Source organism: Caretta caretta, chromosome 7, assembly GCF_965140235.1.
Source record: "Caretta caretta isolate rCarCar2 chromosome 7, rCarCar1.hap1, whole genome shotgun sequence".
Lineage (NCBI taxonomy): Eukaryota > Metazoa > Chordata > Testudines > Cheloniidae > Caretta > Caretta caretta.
Window position 1 is genome coordinate 18,937,365 of NC_134212.1, and position 16,038 is coordinate 18,953,402.

Genomic DNA, 16,038 nt, shown 5'->3' on the forward strand with positions numbered 1-16,038 from the left:
TCCTACTGAGCTAGGAGATTGGTAAACGTTAGTATGCAAATAAGATATGCATGTATATTTGTCAGTTTCTGCTTCCTTTTGTCTCCTATGTTGGATTGGCTTTGGCTTGTCTGTATAAATGGGTTGGCTTGAGCTTTTTGCAGGAGGCTCACATATATCTGGGTGCATTGGCAAAGCGCTTTGCTAATAAACAGGGTGGTCTGACAAATTCAGTGAGTCTTGAATCTGACTTTGACAATTCCCTGTACTGTTCATTCCCTTTGAAGCACCTGGAATAGTCACTGTCGCAAAACAGGATACTAGGATAGACGGACCATTGGTCTGATTCAATATGGCTGTTCTTACATAAACATAATTATAATAAACAAGTTTAGTACAGAAACTCCCCAAGATAATGACCTCTTGAGGTAGCGATGTGAAATAACAACCTTGGCAAAAAATGCATTTTAAAAATCTTGGCCTACTAGGAAATGTATTTATATAAGTTTCACAGTCACAAATCTAACATTCTGTAGTGAAGTCAATAAAACATAGTCCAATGCTCTGGCCACTCCGTCCCCAATGGCCGTGCACTGTCACCTTCTGCTGCCACCTGCTACTGTAACCTCTGTGAGATGGTCTCTCACGGTTCCACCCAGCTCTCAGTGATTTCAGCTCTCAAGGGGGGAACTTCACTGCTAGCAAAAGCTAGGCTGTCTCTTCCACAGAAACACTATCCCACAGCAGGTCTAAGCACTTAGACCTGATTATCAGGGATTTCAACTAGTGGTCACTTTTAAAGCCTAATCAGCTCTCTCTCTAAACAGGAGAGAGAAGCAGGTCAAATAGTGCCTGTGACTCTTAGGCAGAGCTCCCACCACCAAGCAAAACATGTGTGCCCCATCACTCTCTCTTGTCACTAGGCTGTAGCATCCAAACCTTCTGCGTAGGGAGTGCAGTTCAGTTGAAGATGACCAGAGCTGAATTTGTAACAAAAGAGGTGCCAGGGCTCAAGCAAGTTTATTACTTTCATAACGGATATGACAAGCCCACAGGTTCCAGGGCTATGAACTGGGGAGCCTAGAGCTACTGGAGCTCAGCCCTGGCAAGCCCTCGCACAAATTAAGCATGAGGGAGATCCCCTCATTCCAGCAGGCTAAGTACAGTTCTGCTGCCCTTTACGTATACAATAAGGATAACAACATTTCATAACCCCCACATTTAATACTTAAGTGATTTATAACCCAACACCAGCCAAAACTGATCACTTGGGCAGCACAGCTCTGTCTCCTGGATAGCTAGGCAAAGTAGGTGTGTTCATGCAAATACAGTCTGGTCCACCCACCCCTGGCTCATCAGTAGCTGTCAGGGGAGAGCTCATTCAGACCTTGCTTATCAATAATAATTTGACAGTATTAGGTAGGCCAATGCAGCCAAAACAAATGTGCCAACATTGTCATAAATAACAGCTGTGTGAGGAAGCTAGTCTTTGTTCATACTTTTCATACCCATTCTGCTTCCTCAAATACAAGTATTTTCTCATATCCTGTACATGCTTTTAAAGCCTGTATTCGTTTCAATCTCAATTCAAATGTACAACCAACCACTAAATTTGCAACACTGCGTGCAACTGCGCTTGGGGAAACCCTTGGGTGTAACTTTCAGGGAACCAGCCCCGGCTCACACTCACAACCTAGCAATGCAACTTCACCCGCCCCCGTCGCCCACGCTCCCTGGGGAGGAAAAACCTGTTCTAAGCGTGAGGGAAGTGCGGATGACGTCACCACGGCACCGGAAGAGCCGCAGCGCCTCGCGGCCGGTATACCTCCACCCCGGGGCTCGAGGCGGCCGCTGATAGGGGGACATGCTGCTCGTGCCAGCCCCCGCAGAGGGGGCAGCGCCTGAGGCGTGTGAGATGAGCGCCAACGCCTACGCGCGGAGCGGCGCCAGAGAGCGAGGGCAGCGAGCGCCGTGTGCCGCTGACGGCCCAAGCAGGGAAGGCGGCGGCGGCGGCGGGCGCAGCAAGTGACTGTGCCGGAATGGCCCAGCAGCAGCCAGGCCCGGGGAGCTCCCCGCAGCCCGCTTACCTCCACACCCTACCTGCCTGCGTGCTGGAGGAGTTCTGCCAGAAGATGGACTGCCTGAACGACTACGACTGGATGCGCTTCGGTGAGAGCGGGGAGCTGAGAGGGGAAGGGGCGGAGGGTTTGCTGACAAGGAGCGAGGCAGGCAGGGGTCGTGACAGGAGTAAGGGCCGATGGCTGGAGACAAGCCCCGCCAGTGAACTCTCCGCTTTCTAAGATGGGGTCACACGGAGGATTCCTCACAGAGGCACTTTCTGGCGCTCTCTAAAGACCAGATGCTGTAGGTGGAGGGCTCAGGGCTTCCCCTGCATATGGATCCATTAGCGGGATCAAGGTGTAAATAACTTAGTGGTGGCTGAACCTCCATTCTATTCAGATAAGCACAGAAATACTTAGGATACTTAAAAAGAAAAGGAGGACTTGTGGCACCTTAGAGACTAACCAATTTATTTGAGCATGAGCTTTCGTGAGCTACAGCTCACTTCATCAGATGCATTCAGTGGAAAATACAGTGGGGAGATTTTATATACACAGAGAACCTGAAACAATGGGTGTTACCATACACACTATAAGGAGAGTGATCAGGTAAGGTGAGCTATTGCCAGTGGGGGAAGGAAGGAGGAACCTTATTTTATATCTTTTGATTTCTCCTACCACTTTCCTTACAATTCTTATGACATTTTCTCTACTGAAATTATTATTTATTCAGTGCCAGAGGTGTGCATGGACCCTTAGAGAGACAGGCATACCCAGATTATCCCATTCCTGGATATTCACATTCAAATTATCTGACATTTGTTAGTTCCCCAAATCCACATTTTGTCTTGAAAGAGAAAATCGTTTATCCCAAACCCCAAGAGTCTGAAGGTCAAAGAAGAACAGGTCCCTGCAGCTTGGAGTCTAAATTAAAGAAACACAGTGAACAATGAGAAAAGGAGTACTTGTGGCACGTTAGAGACTAACCAGTTTATTTGAGCATAAGATTTCGTGAGCTACAGCTCACTTCATTGGGTGCAATGACAGACCATGGAGAAAGGACAAAGGGTGCAGTAATAGAGGATCATGAACTAAATTCCATCCCAGCTGTAACTCCATTGGGCCAAATTAAGGGGAAATATGTAAGCAGAGAAATTTAAACTCCCTGACACTAATTTATCTAGTGTAAGGGAGTCTAACGCATTACGTACACTGGGGATTTGCCTCAGCTGCAGCCATTGATGACCACAAAACAGCATAGCTGCCCTGGTGAAAAATCCTAGGGTAGATGGGCAAAGTCATCGTAAATTGCAATTTCCACTTACAGTACAGTTTATTCCAGCTTCACACTGGAGTCAACTGTACCAGTGCAAATTAAGACTTTCTACACCAGGGAGTTACATTGTGGCAGGTACACCAGTGGCTGACCAAAGACTGAAATCCCCAGTGTAAACAAAGCCTAAGTTAGTGTAGTTTACACACCAAGAAGTCAGAAGATGTAAGACCAGGTACACTGGAGCTACTTCAGTTTGCACCTTCTTGTATCCTTCTGTTTGTTTTTCTTGCTCCACTCCTCTCTTCTGACCCCTTAGTTACATCAATGCAGACTCACTTACGCTGGGGCTTAGTTAGTCAAATTCAGAGATATGGGTAAAAGGGATGAGAGTTACATATTGGTAAGTGGATGAGTTCAAAGGAGTCTAGAAGGAGGCTAAGTTGGTGTATGTTCATGTTGAGGAAGCTACAGGAAAGTGTAAGGCCAAATCTATACTACAGAGTTTTGTCTGAATAGCTATATTGTTTAGGGATGTGAAAAAAACACACTCCTTAGCCAACATAGGCCTGATCTACACTACAGAGTGTCCCAAGACTGTGAAGTGTGGGAATAGAGAGCAGCAGTGTTTCCTGCCAGAGCCTGCTTGTGGGTGAATACACCCCCTCTCCCCCCTTAGAAGGAGATGATGATTAAAAACTGCTATGAGGATTGCTTTAGATGAATAGTCTCACCTGCAGACCCTGCCTTGTGGGTGCCCAGGAATTCCCCACGCTGGAGCAGCGCCTACTACAAGCCCTCAGGGACAAGGCTGGAGGGTCCGGGACTGTCCATAGCAGAAGGGGCGTAAGCATTGATTCTTGCTTGCTGGAAAGCATGTATTTAGCAATGCGTGAAGGCTGGGAAGCTTATTATACTTTGGCAATAAAACCGGTTATACTTATGCACCTGGTGTGGCTTAATTAACTGTATCCGAGCCTCCCCCTCCCCTTTGGCTCAACACTGATGTAAGTGCCCCACTATGACAACTTAATAACTCCACCTCCAGGAGAGGTGTAGAGTCAGTGTTGATGTAGTTAGGTCAGTGCAGTGTCAGTGTAGACACTGCATTGTTTACGTCGACTGTTACTGGCTTTCAGAAGCTGTCCCACAATGCCCCACTGACACTACACGCGCTCCTGGTGAGGAGGCACACCGCTGACACAAGGATTGTAGTGTGAACATACAAAAGTGATTTAATTATTGCAGCGGGTATATGCCAAAGTAACTTATGTCGACATAATTTTGTAGTGTAGACATAACTATGCCAGAAAACCGCTCTGTATAGATGCAGCTACACCAACAGAAAAGTGCTTCTATGGGCATAGCTAATGTCACTTGGGGATGCAGTGTTCCTATGCTGACAAAAAAAACACCTTCTGTTGACATAAACTGTTTGCACTAGGAGGCTCTGCCATTATAGTTATATCAGCAAAGCATTTGTAGCGTATGGCATGTCTACACTATGGGAACTATAGTGATACAGCTGCAGTGCCTATAGTGTAGATGCTTCCTACAGCAACGGAACAGGTTTTTCCATCTAAATACGTAATCCACCTCCCCGAGTGGTTGTTGTGAGGCTGATGAAAGAATTTTTCCATCAACCTAGCTGCATCTACACCAAGGGTTAGGTTTGCTTAACTATGGTCCTCAGGGGTGTGAATTTTTCATGCCCCGAGAGATATAGCTAGGTTGATCTAAAGTTTAATTGTAGACCAGAGTATAGAAAAGGACTAAATTACAGTAATGGTCTATACTAAAAATTTAGTATAGACATTTAGCACCTCTTACTCCAGGGAACCGATTTTTCTTGAGACTCGCATTATGATCTTCTTTATTCCTAATTTATTGTGTACCTATTTTTTCAGTTGTTGTGCAAATGTAAACTAAATGAGCATATGCAATAGGCTCAGACTTCCCCCGCTTGTGTTTTTCTTCCACTTTTTATAAGAGAAATATCCCTTCTTTACCTTTAGCCTCCTATGTGATAACTGATCAGACAGAACTGCGGAAAATCAAGTGCATGGAGAAGACAGGAATCAGCATAACGAGAGAACTCATGTGGTGGTGGGGAGTGAGGCTAGCAACAGTCCAACAGTTACTAGAACTTCTCCAAGGACTGCAGCTCTACCAAGCAGCACAAGTGATTCTGGACTGTGAGTAGATGATCTTTCTCCCTGAGAGGAACTTATTGTATTTTATATTAGGCAACGTAAACCCTAGCACTACAGCTGCGCCACCCAGAGCACCAAGACAGCCAGCCGTGCCACCTGGCTGGAGCCAGCCATGCCACTGCGCAGCACAGAGCACCAGCTCAGGCTGCAGCTGCGCTGCCTGGCAAGAGCTCGCAACCCCAGCTGGCAGCACAGTGAGCTGAGGCTGCAGGGGAGGGGGAACAGAAGGGCAGGGGCCGGGGGCTAGCCTCCGGCGCCAGGAGCTCAGGGTCTGGGCAGGAGGGTCTCGTGGGCCGGATGTGGCCCGCGGGCCGTAGTTTGCCCACCTCTGTCTTAGCACCATCTCTCTCTAAATAGTCCTGGTCTTTTTTCTGTGTCTCCAGATGAAGGCCTCTAATAATTTTTATCACCTGTCTGTGAACAGCCTCTGTTTCTGCTATATCACTTTAGATATAGGGTGCCTAGAATTTGAACAAACCATTGACTTATAAAAAGGCATTATGAAATAATACCATAGCTTTCAATACCTGATGTATCCAAGTTATGTTTGTGTTTCTGACTACACATTTAGGAGACCTTTACAGATATTCGCCACCTTATACCCATAGTGTCCATGTAAGAAACTGTCCCTGTTTTAGAGATGGTAAAACTGATGTACAGGGAGGTTAAGTGATTTGCCCCAAATTGCACAGGGAAAAACTGAGCCAGAATAAGCTCCCAATTTCTAATCCCATGCTAAATCCAATGGGTCATGTTGCCTTTGCATTTTGGTGCCCTGGTCATAGGTGAATGTCTACTCTTAGTGTCAGCAGGTTTTATTCTTATCTGTCCAAGGAAGAACTGATCTTATCAATTAGAGATGAACCAAAACTCAGATCCAAACATCACTCAAGTAAGTTGCTGGAATGAAGTATGCTCTGCAACAAACAGAAGGCACTCAGCATTTAGCAAGACAGGGGCCTGGGATAACAAACTTGTCTCTGGCTGTTTCTTGATGCCAGTCAGACTGGTATCAAGGCCTTAACATTAGACACTGGATGTCAGTTTATTTATGGCAAATCAGAGGAATGTTGATCCTGTCCTTGGCAAATAATGGTGATACCCAGCACATCCATAGTGCTTCGCAAATATTGACTACACCCTAGTGAATCAGCTATCTAAGTTCCTCAGATAAATTACCAGGGTTTCAGTACTTGGAGGCTGAGTTAATACTGTAGTAGACAAAATAATAGCTGGCTTGAGGAGATTGAAACATACACGTTAAACAGCCTACAGACATTCTGTTTTAGTTGTCCTTGAAAATGCAATTTTACTCTTAAGTGACTAAGGGCCAAAAATCTCACCTTCCTTAATCAAGCAAAATTACCATTGATTTCAGAAGGAGTTTTGCTCAATTAACATCATTGGGCCAATGCAAAAATGGCACCTTCTTACTTAATAGATATACCCCCAGTCTGAATTCAGGATCACATCTACTCTTTGTAAGAGAGAGAAACCTTACTCTTATCCACCCTGTAGAACCAATGGAGCTATGGGAAAATGAGCTGGTATCTATTCTGATTTGCATGTCAGTAACACAGGTTCTAAACTAAGGTCATGTCTACACTAGCACTTTTGTTGGTTAGGGGTGTGAAAACACCCCACCCCTGACTAACATAAATTCACCAACAAAAGCACCAGTGTGGACAGCGCTTTGTCAGCAGGAGACCCTATCCTACTGACATAGCTACCACTGCTCATTGGGGGTGTATAATTACGCCGGCAGGAGAGCTCTAGCAGCAGGCTGCACTGGAGGCTTTGCAGCTGTTTAACTACAGCGGTACACCTGTGCACCTGTAAGGTCTGTAGTGTAGACATAGCCTAAGGTTGCAGGTCTAGCTGTTAGAAAAAAAAATCTTCTTTCTTCATAAATGAAGCAAATTTGATTTGGAAGTCACTAAGACAATAAATGTGGAATCCCCCAATAGTGTTTTTAAAGTCACTTTTCACACAGTCACACTTTAAACTCTAATTAGAAGCAGCCATTAAAACACTATACTCCACCCCCTCCCCACAAAGGAATCCTGGATCCACCTTTGGTTTTGTGCTTGCTCAGTGCAGGGTGTTCCTGGCATTTCTGAGTAATCCTGTTATGTATACCATGCTGTAATGATTTCAGAGAGAAAATCAGCTGCATTCTTTCCTTTGGAGAAAGCAGTTTGGAACCGGACACAAAAACCTCTCCTCGCTTTCTTTAATTACATGCAAGGAACAGCAATTTGCAATTTTATCTTTTCCAGGAAGTCTGTTACTCAGCTAGGTGCGATGTCTTTTCTGTGGCAGAGGAATTTAATCGTTACCAGGCTTTCAAAAGTTGCATTCAAAGATTTTAGGGAAATGAATTTTAATAACACCTGAAATGATGATATCACTTTTGCCCCAGGGTAGAGAGATCTGGCAGTCTCCAGCAAAGCCTTCTATAAACAGCTGGATGACCTCAGTGTGACTCCTACTCACTCAGCACAGGGGGTACTCCTTTATTTAATCTCACTGCACGGTAGTTTACAGACTACATGGCTGAAACCCAGCTACAGTAATCTTCAGAGCAACTACGCAGCAAACCCAGATGCTGCATAGTAAATTTCACTTGTTAGTTAAGTCTGCTCTAATATTTGAAAATGGAAAGGGATCCTGGGTAAAATGTTGAGTTTCTGTTTTTACTCAAAAACAACTCAGCCCTTACTCTGGCAAAACTTCCACTAGTCAAGGAAAGCTTTGCCTCAGCAAGGACCAAGTAAAATTCTTATCTATGACTACACAAGGTATAAGGTAATGGAGAAACAGTCCTCCATATGGCAATTGTCTCCAGCAGCAGCAGACTCCCGAAGTACACAGAAAACATAATCTCAGCTACATAGTGACATCAACCCATTCTTTCTGGATAATGATTGTTCTTGTATGTATCCATGTTACAGCACTTTCTGTAACATGCAGCAGCAGAATCCCAAGCATCCAGCTCCCTGATTAGGTACAGCTCCTTCCTATCTGACCTCAGTCTCTTCCGATGTGAGTGGCTTTCCTCATCACACCCTGCTTCTATGATCCTCTGTCTCTGTGAAAGTTTTTGAGCTTACTGAAAGATTTTTGGGATAAACAGGACTGTTCTGTACTCAGCAAACACCAGCAAGTCTAGGGGTTTTCCCTGTTAAAAATAGTATCTAAACAACTTCTTTCCAAATCAGAGGGGAGTAAAATCTGCCTGTAAGCTCTGCTGTAAAACTTGACTACTAGAATGAATTTGTCCAATGCAGCCACTCTCATGGAAGTAAAGAGGAATCTTTCCATTGAGTTTCCTGGGAACTGGATCAGGCCTTAGAGGAAAGCAAAGCTTGAGCAGTTTGAGTGAGATTATTGGAGCACAATGAACTAGGAGTGGCATGTGGGAGGGGAGTAGCTGATTGGGGTCATAAAAGCCAGGAAAGTCAGACAGTGGAGTACTTTAGAAAGAAGTAATTAAGTACACTGCCTTCCTGCCCTAGTTGGGTTGGGGCCAGTATTTCAATCTGAATTCAGGTGGATGGAATTCATACCTAGCTTGAGAGCCAAATTTCACAAATGATAATAGGTCAGCCCAAAATCCAAGATGTGAGGAGACATGCATTCGGGGGGAGGTGGCAAACTTGGAATCCAGAATTGAACCTCATGGCTCAGGATCATAGCTGTTCTGCCATAATCACTAAAGAAAATGGTGTAATGATCGATGGCCTTCTGATTAAGGCACTGGAGTAGAAGTCCAGAGATCTGCATTCAGCCTGCGATCAGCTATACTACTGATTTCCTGTCTGAGCTTGCGCAAATTGCTGCTCTGTATATGGAAAAATAGGGATGATGATAATAATGAACGGCTTTGTGGGGCATGTAGTAAGACTACATTTATTAATGTTCTATCTAAGATACTTATATGGTCCCCATCACCGTAATATCTGAGTGGCTTACAATCTTTAATGTAGTTATCCTCGCAATACTCCTGTGGCATAAGGATTATTATCTCCATTTAACAGATGGGGAACTGAGGTACAGAGAGACATAGGGTATGTCTGTACACCAAAATAACCCTGTGGCAGCAAGTCTCAGAGCCCAGGTCTACAGACCTGGACTCATGTTACAAACAGCTGTGTAGACATTCCAGCTTGGGCACTGAAGCCCATGTGGGGGGGGGGGGGGGGTGAGTTTCAGAGCCCAAGCAGCTATGTGGCTATTTTTAGCACCACAGCACAAACCCCAGTCTGCAGACCCAGGCTCTGAGACTTGCTGCGGTGGGGGTGGGTTTTTTTTTGTTTGTTTGTTTGGTTTTTTTTGCTGTGTGTGGATATACCCTAAACGACTTGCCCAAAGTAACATAGAAAGTCTCTGGCCATGGAGGGAACTGAACCCGGGTCTCCCAAATACTAGGTTTGTGCCCTAGGCACTGGACCATTCTGCCAGTCTCATCCTTCCTCTTTGTGAGGTTTTCACATATATAGTGATGTGGGGCTACTAAGCAGATAAAGCCTTATTTAACAATTAATTATGGGTAATTTTTTTTGAAGTGACTAAGGGTATGTCTGCACAGCCGACGTTAAAGTGCTGTCATGGCTGTGTAGTTGCGGCAGCTCTCCCAGCACTGTATTCTCCACGAGGGGAATAGCTCCCAGCGCTGGGAGCGAGTCTCCCAGTGCTGTAGCACTGTCTACACTGCCACTTTACAGCGCTGAAACTTGCATTACTCAGGGGTGTGTGTTTTCATACCCCTGAGCTAAGAAAGTTTCAGTGCTGTAAGTGGCAGTATAGATAAGGCCTAAGGCTCATTTTCAAAAGTTATAAAACATAATAAATAAGAGGAACCATATTCTCCTGCATTGCTTAATAGCTAGAAACTGATCATTTTAGTGGCAGTTTAAAAAAAACACTGAACTAGTTTGTCCTGTGATCTCTTGGCTCTACTGTAATTGGTTATGTGCAAGACTCAGGTTTCATTTCCAGCTGCAGCTTCTTATTCCCTGGATAAGGTTAAAAATGCTGTAAACATAGTTGCTCTGGCCCTGGGATTTCTACAAGTCTCCAAGCCAGTGATACTCACACCTCAGTGGTTCGGGAGCCTATTCACACTCTCTCTCTCTCCTTATCTAATCTTATCTAATCCTCACAGCAAAATGACCAAGTATTATTTTATCAACTACAATTGGTTAATAACATTAACCAATCAGGATGCTTTTACTATTTAGATCAGTTAATAATTAAATCACACAGTGTTTTAATATCATGTGCTACAAAGAGCCGCAGAAGACACATGAAGGAGCCACTTATGGCTCGTGAGTCTGAGTATCATGGCTCTAGTCAATGAAGGAGTGGAACTGATGGCCTTTGAATGGAGACTGGTTTAGATTTTGACTGGATGATGGGGGGGGGATAAGCGAGAGAAAGGGGGGATCTGAGAGAAGAAGGGGGTTAATGCTGGGGAAAAAATGATGGGGAAAGGGAGAATTCAGAAGAGGGGTGAAAGGACAAATCCCCAGGGTCATCTGTGGCTTCGTCAATATTTAGCAGTAATTTTTTAAATGATAGTGTGGCTTGATCAATATTCAATTTTGACAAATGTTCATTATAATTCAAATGTATAGAATTACAGAACTACATTATGGTGTCTAATTGGTCATACAGTTAACTTTATTTGAATATCTTATCGCCTACTTCTACACTGCAGTTAATGGCAAAACTCCCTATTGCTTTGAGGGGCTGCAGGATTGGGCCACAATCTCTCTCTCTCTCCTTTTTTTTTTCCCCTTCTCCAGTATGCAGTAATCAGAATTGTTTATCTTATTACCTCATTGTGGGATTTCCAAAATGTATTCAGCTGTGAGCAGAAACATGGATGGCTTGCTTTTCAGACTGTTTGTCAAAGAAAACAAAAGCTATGAAGTCGTTGCCCTCAATATCTTATGTTTTGTGCCTTAGTACTTTATTCAGCTGAGACTCCTCAAGCAGACATGACAGAGGATAATGTGCTACTTTTTTAGTGGGCAAACAGTTTATAAAACTTAAAGGGTCTGATTCTGATCAAACTAACACCATTGTAAAAACAGTTACTTCATGGAGTTATTCCTGATTGACCTTGGTGAGATCAGAATCAGGCCCCAAAAACTGATGTGAGAAGTTATTGGCAGATTGTTACCAAAAGGATTAGAACTCCATCAGGCCTGTTTTCTGCTCTACTCAAATGCCATTTCTGAATGTCAGGAACAATGACTCCCCTGGACTCTTATGATTACATCATTTCTGTAGCTTCAGTGGTAGCGTGTTTGCTGGGTATAGAGGAAGTTACAACATTCAGAAAAGGCCCTCAAAAAACCACTGTCAGTGGGGAAAGCAGTTCTAATTTTAGAACTTTTCATGTAGTTCAGGGGTGGCCAACCTGTGGCTCCGGAGCCATGTGGCTCTTCAGAAGTCAATATGCGGCTCTTCAGAAGTCAATATGCGGCTCCTTGTAAAGACACCAACTCCAGGGCTGGAGCTACAGACGCCAACTTTCCAGTGTGCCGGGGGATGCTTACTGCTCAACACCTGGCTCTGCACAGGCCCTGCCCTACTCCACCCCTTCCCATCCCGTCCCCTGAGCCTAGGGTGACCAGATGTCCCGATTTTATTAGGACAGTCCTGCGATTTGGGGCTTTTTCTTATATAGGCACCTATTGCCCCCCCATCCCCGTCCCAATTTTTCACACTTGCTATCTGGTCACCCTACCGTGAGCCTGCCGTGCCCTCACTCCTTGTGCCCTCACTCCTTCCCCTCCTCTGCAGAGCCTCCTGCACACCACGAAACAGCTGATCGTGAGGTAGGCGGAGGGAGGGGGGAGGTGCTGATCAGCAGGGCTGCTGGTGGGTGGGAGGTGCTGGGAACAGGGTTGGGGGAGCTGATGCAGGGCTACTGACGTATTACTGTGCCTCTTTGGCAATGTACATTGGTAAATTCTGGCTCCTTCTCAGGCTCAGGTTGGCCACCCCAATGTAGTTGAAAGAACAAGTTAAAAAAAAACAACCCCTAACTTCATGATGCAGGGATTATGCAGTGCTGTAGCCGTGTCAGTTCCAGGATATTACAGACAAGGTGAGGTAATATCTTTTATTGGACCAACTTCTGTTGGTGAGCAGGTATTGTGAAACCCTATAAAACTTTTGGTTTCACATGGTTCTGACACAGCACCAGAGGACATGAAATGAATTTGTCTGAATTTCAGACTGGGTGCTTGGTTTCATTCAAATCTGGAACCGAAGGAAAACTCAGGGTAAGATCCAAACAGATTAAAACCAAAGAAGATGTGCATCTAAAGTGAATCTGCCTAGTTTTGAAGAACTGTAGGACCTCATCCTACTTCCACCGATGTGATAGGGCCTTTAGTTTTCATACTTATCAAGAATACAGATTATAAATAAAACATCCTGTTTCCTAGTTGTTTCAAATACAGCCACTACTAAGTAAAACACAAAGATATTATCTGACTTCAAAATGAAAAAGAAGGCTGTGGTTTGTACTGCCGATACAAACCTTCTTTAAGATAAAAGAACCTGTTACAATGGTGTGGTAAAATAAATTTCATATTGGTGCTTCCAGGTTTTTTATCAAAAAGAAAACAATTTTCATTTTTAGTAAAACTGGTGCAAGATGCCAGATTGACAAAATAATTAGAAGTTGAGATCATCTAGTCCAGGCAGGGCATTTCCAGATGCACTGTCCATTGCAGTTTTAAATGTCCCATGCAGTGGAGTTCCAGCTACTTCCTTGGGAAAATCTTTCACACTCTAATACACCCCATTGTCAGAAAGTTTTTCCTATTAGCCTAAATTTTTCCCTTCTTTTCTTACCTTAATTCCATCCCATTGCTCCTACGTATGCCCTTATTTAATTGTATAAAGTAATGCCTTCTTTCCCTCAAGGATGCTTTTATCTTTCAAATTTCTGTACGTTGATAACTTGTCCACTGATAATGTTCTCTTAACAGTATTCCATGTTTTGCTCTTTCAGACCTGATTCCCAGTTTCATCCTGTACTTGGTGCAGGATCTGTTGGTGCAGTGAGCAAAGGTGTTCCCCAATTCAGCTTTTTTTTTTGTAAATTAGAAAAGCCTAAGGGCTGTTCTAATCTATGTCCAGCAGCCAGGAATAGCGAGAGAGGAGAGGTACCCTAATATGGCCCCTATATCAGAGGCTGCGCTGGCTCTTCATCATGTGTGGATTCTCCCTGGGCTACAGAAATTCCCAGGTAGCAAATACTGCTGGATTTCTAGTGCCCTTTGCACTGGTAGAGCAACACAAATGGGCTGTAACATATTAATAAATTGCTTCTTCATTTTTCTTTGTAAATCAGTTCTGGCTCTTGATCATTTTTGTAGTTCTCTGAACTGCCTCCGATTTCTATTTCTTTCTAGTAATGTGGAACAATGATTTTCTAGTTAGGCTGAATCCATGTAGGATCCCAAACAATGGCTTCTGAAATGAGGAGGGTCAGGGGATTACACCCACGCAAAGATAATATACCCACCCTAACCTGTTCCTATAAATGTAAAGGTAAAAAAAATAAGTGTTCATGGTGTCTAATGTGGGATTTAAACCTTAGGGCATGGCTACACTGCACTATGCAAACTCGGGACCTTTAAATTCACACCAGCAGTGTCGTCCCCCCACGGAGAGTTATATTGCAGTACATGCGTGCATGTTGCTATTCACAACCCTTTAGTCCAAGCGGCAGGGCAGTGTAGGTATGCCCTTAGTCTTCTTGCACACACAGTGAGAATTATACCACAGAATAAACAAGCCACGTAAGAACCACAAACAAATAGATAGCCCTTTCTTGCAACCTGAATTCTGCTATAAATTAGCTCATCCTTTATGTTCATACTAGCTTTGAAACCACAAATTTTCTGGTAGGGTTTGGGTTTTTTTTTTCTTGTTGACCAACTTGTCTATTTCTGCTATGTTAGTCAGCTGTGATTTCCTGTTTTCACCTGCTGAAGTGCGTATTTTGGAAATGGAATGAGATGGAAAATATCACAAGTTGACACCCTGGTCTAGAGAATTGTGGTGTTTTTTTAAGTGCGACCGAAACCAGAAATAACCTAACACATAACACTCTCTCAAGGCAAGTCAGATATATCAGGGCGTGGTATATGTTTCATTGGTGTTACATGAGCTAGATGTTCCATGCAATCACTTCACAACAATAAGGAACCACTGAGATACACAATAATTCTCTAAACCTACATTTTACTATTACGATGCATTCACGGGACAAAGTGAAATAAATAATTGTCAATAAAGGATTGTGGCCCTACTCCTGCTTTCACCAAAAACAAGTGACTTTAATGAGAGCAGGATTTTAGTACCTTTTGAAATTTGGGGCCAAGTTCTTCTCTCAGTTTCACAGGTGTTTATTTAGAATAAATCCAGTCACTTGATTTATGACAATGTAAGAGAAAAATTTGGCCCTCAGAGGTAAAATTTTCAAGAGCCCCTAAATGACTTAAGAGATTAAGTCTTATTTCCAAAAGTGACTTGGAGCGTGATCCAAAACCCACTGAAGTCAATGGGAGTCTTTCCACTGACCCCAGTGGTATTTGGATCAGCCCCTTTGGGCATTTAAGAGCTGATGCCTCATTGACAGCCAATGGGACTTCAGCACCTAGATTGCTTAGGTGCCCTTGAAATTTTTACCCTGGATCTTTTGCCAGAGTAAATATTAAATAAATCATTTCATGTTCAGTCTGTTAAACCAATATCATCTAATGGGGTTGTTTCCTTTGAATGTGGTTTGTGAAGAGATTTGTTTAATCTTAGTCTCTTATTTTAAAAAGAATAGCAATGAAACAGTAGGCAGTGTAATCCAATAGAGTAATGTCTGGGGCATGGAGGGAGAAGACCAGGGCCCTCTTCCTGGCATCGTCGCTGACTTGCTGTGTGATCTTGGGCACACCACTTCACCTTTCTCTGCCTCTGTTTTCTCCAGTTGTAAAGTAGGGAAAATGACACTGATTCTCTTTTGTAAAACATGTTGAGAAGCAAGCTATATAAGAGCAAAGCATTACTATTGTTTTACATGTTGTTCATAAAAACCCTGAGTGGGTTTCTTTGCACTCACATTTTTGTCCTGTGAGGGGGTGATCCACCCCAAATAATAATAATTATTGGCATGGCATAGTCTCTCTCTGTACATCAAGATGATGATTTACCCCTGAATCTTACCAGAAAAGTCCCACAGTATTTAATAGGAGGAAAGCAGCAGGATTCTATAGAAATTACTCTCAGATATCATGAAATTTAATAAAGAATGAGACTCTTTCTTTAGGTTATTAACTATCTTATGGAATTCTAAAACTGGAGAATAATTCTCTATTAAAATCTATACAATGATTAAAAAAGACTACAAAAAAGTTATCATTTTCTATTATGTTCTATAGGACTTATTCTACAAGGGACATATTAAGAGATGCAAAAGTTAGTGCCT

At 43.5% G+C, this 16,038-nt stretch overlaps 1 protein-coding gene across 1 annotated transcript in view; it reads left to right on the forward strand.

The window, feature by feature from the left end:
- The first annotated feature begins 1,777 nt into the window (after positions 1-1,777).
- IRAK2 (interleukin 1 receptor associated kinase 2) overlaps positions 1,778-16,038 on the forward strand; it is a 32,220-nt gene continuing 17,959 nt past the window's right edge. Inside the window, exons 1-2 of the mRNA XM_048858317.2 lie at positions 1,778-2,148; positions 5,328-5,507. Of these exons, the coding sequence (XP_048714274.2) occupies positions 2,019-2,148; positions 5,328-5,507 (310 nt within the window). The 5' untranslated portion in view covers positions 1,778-2,018. The remainder of the gene's footprint in view (positions 2,149-5,327; positions 5,508-16,038) is intronic.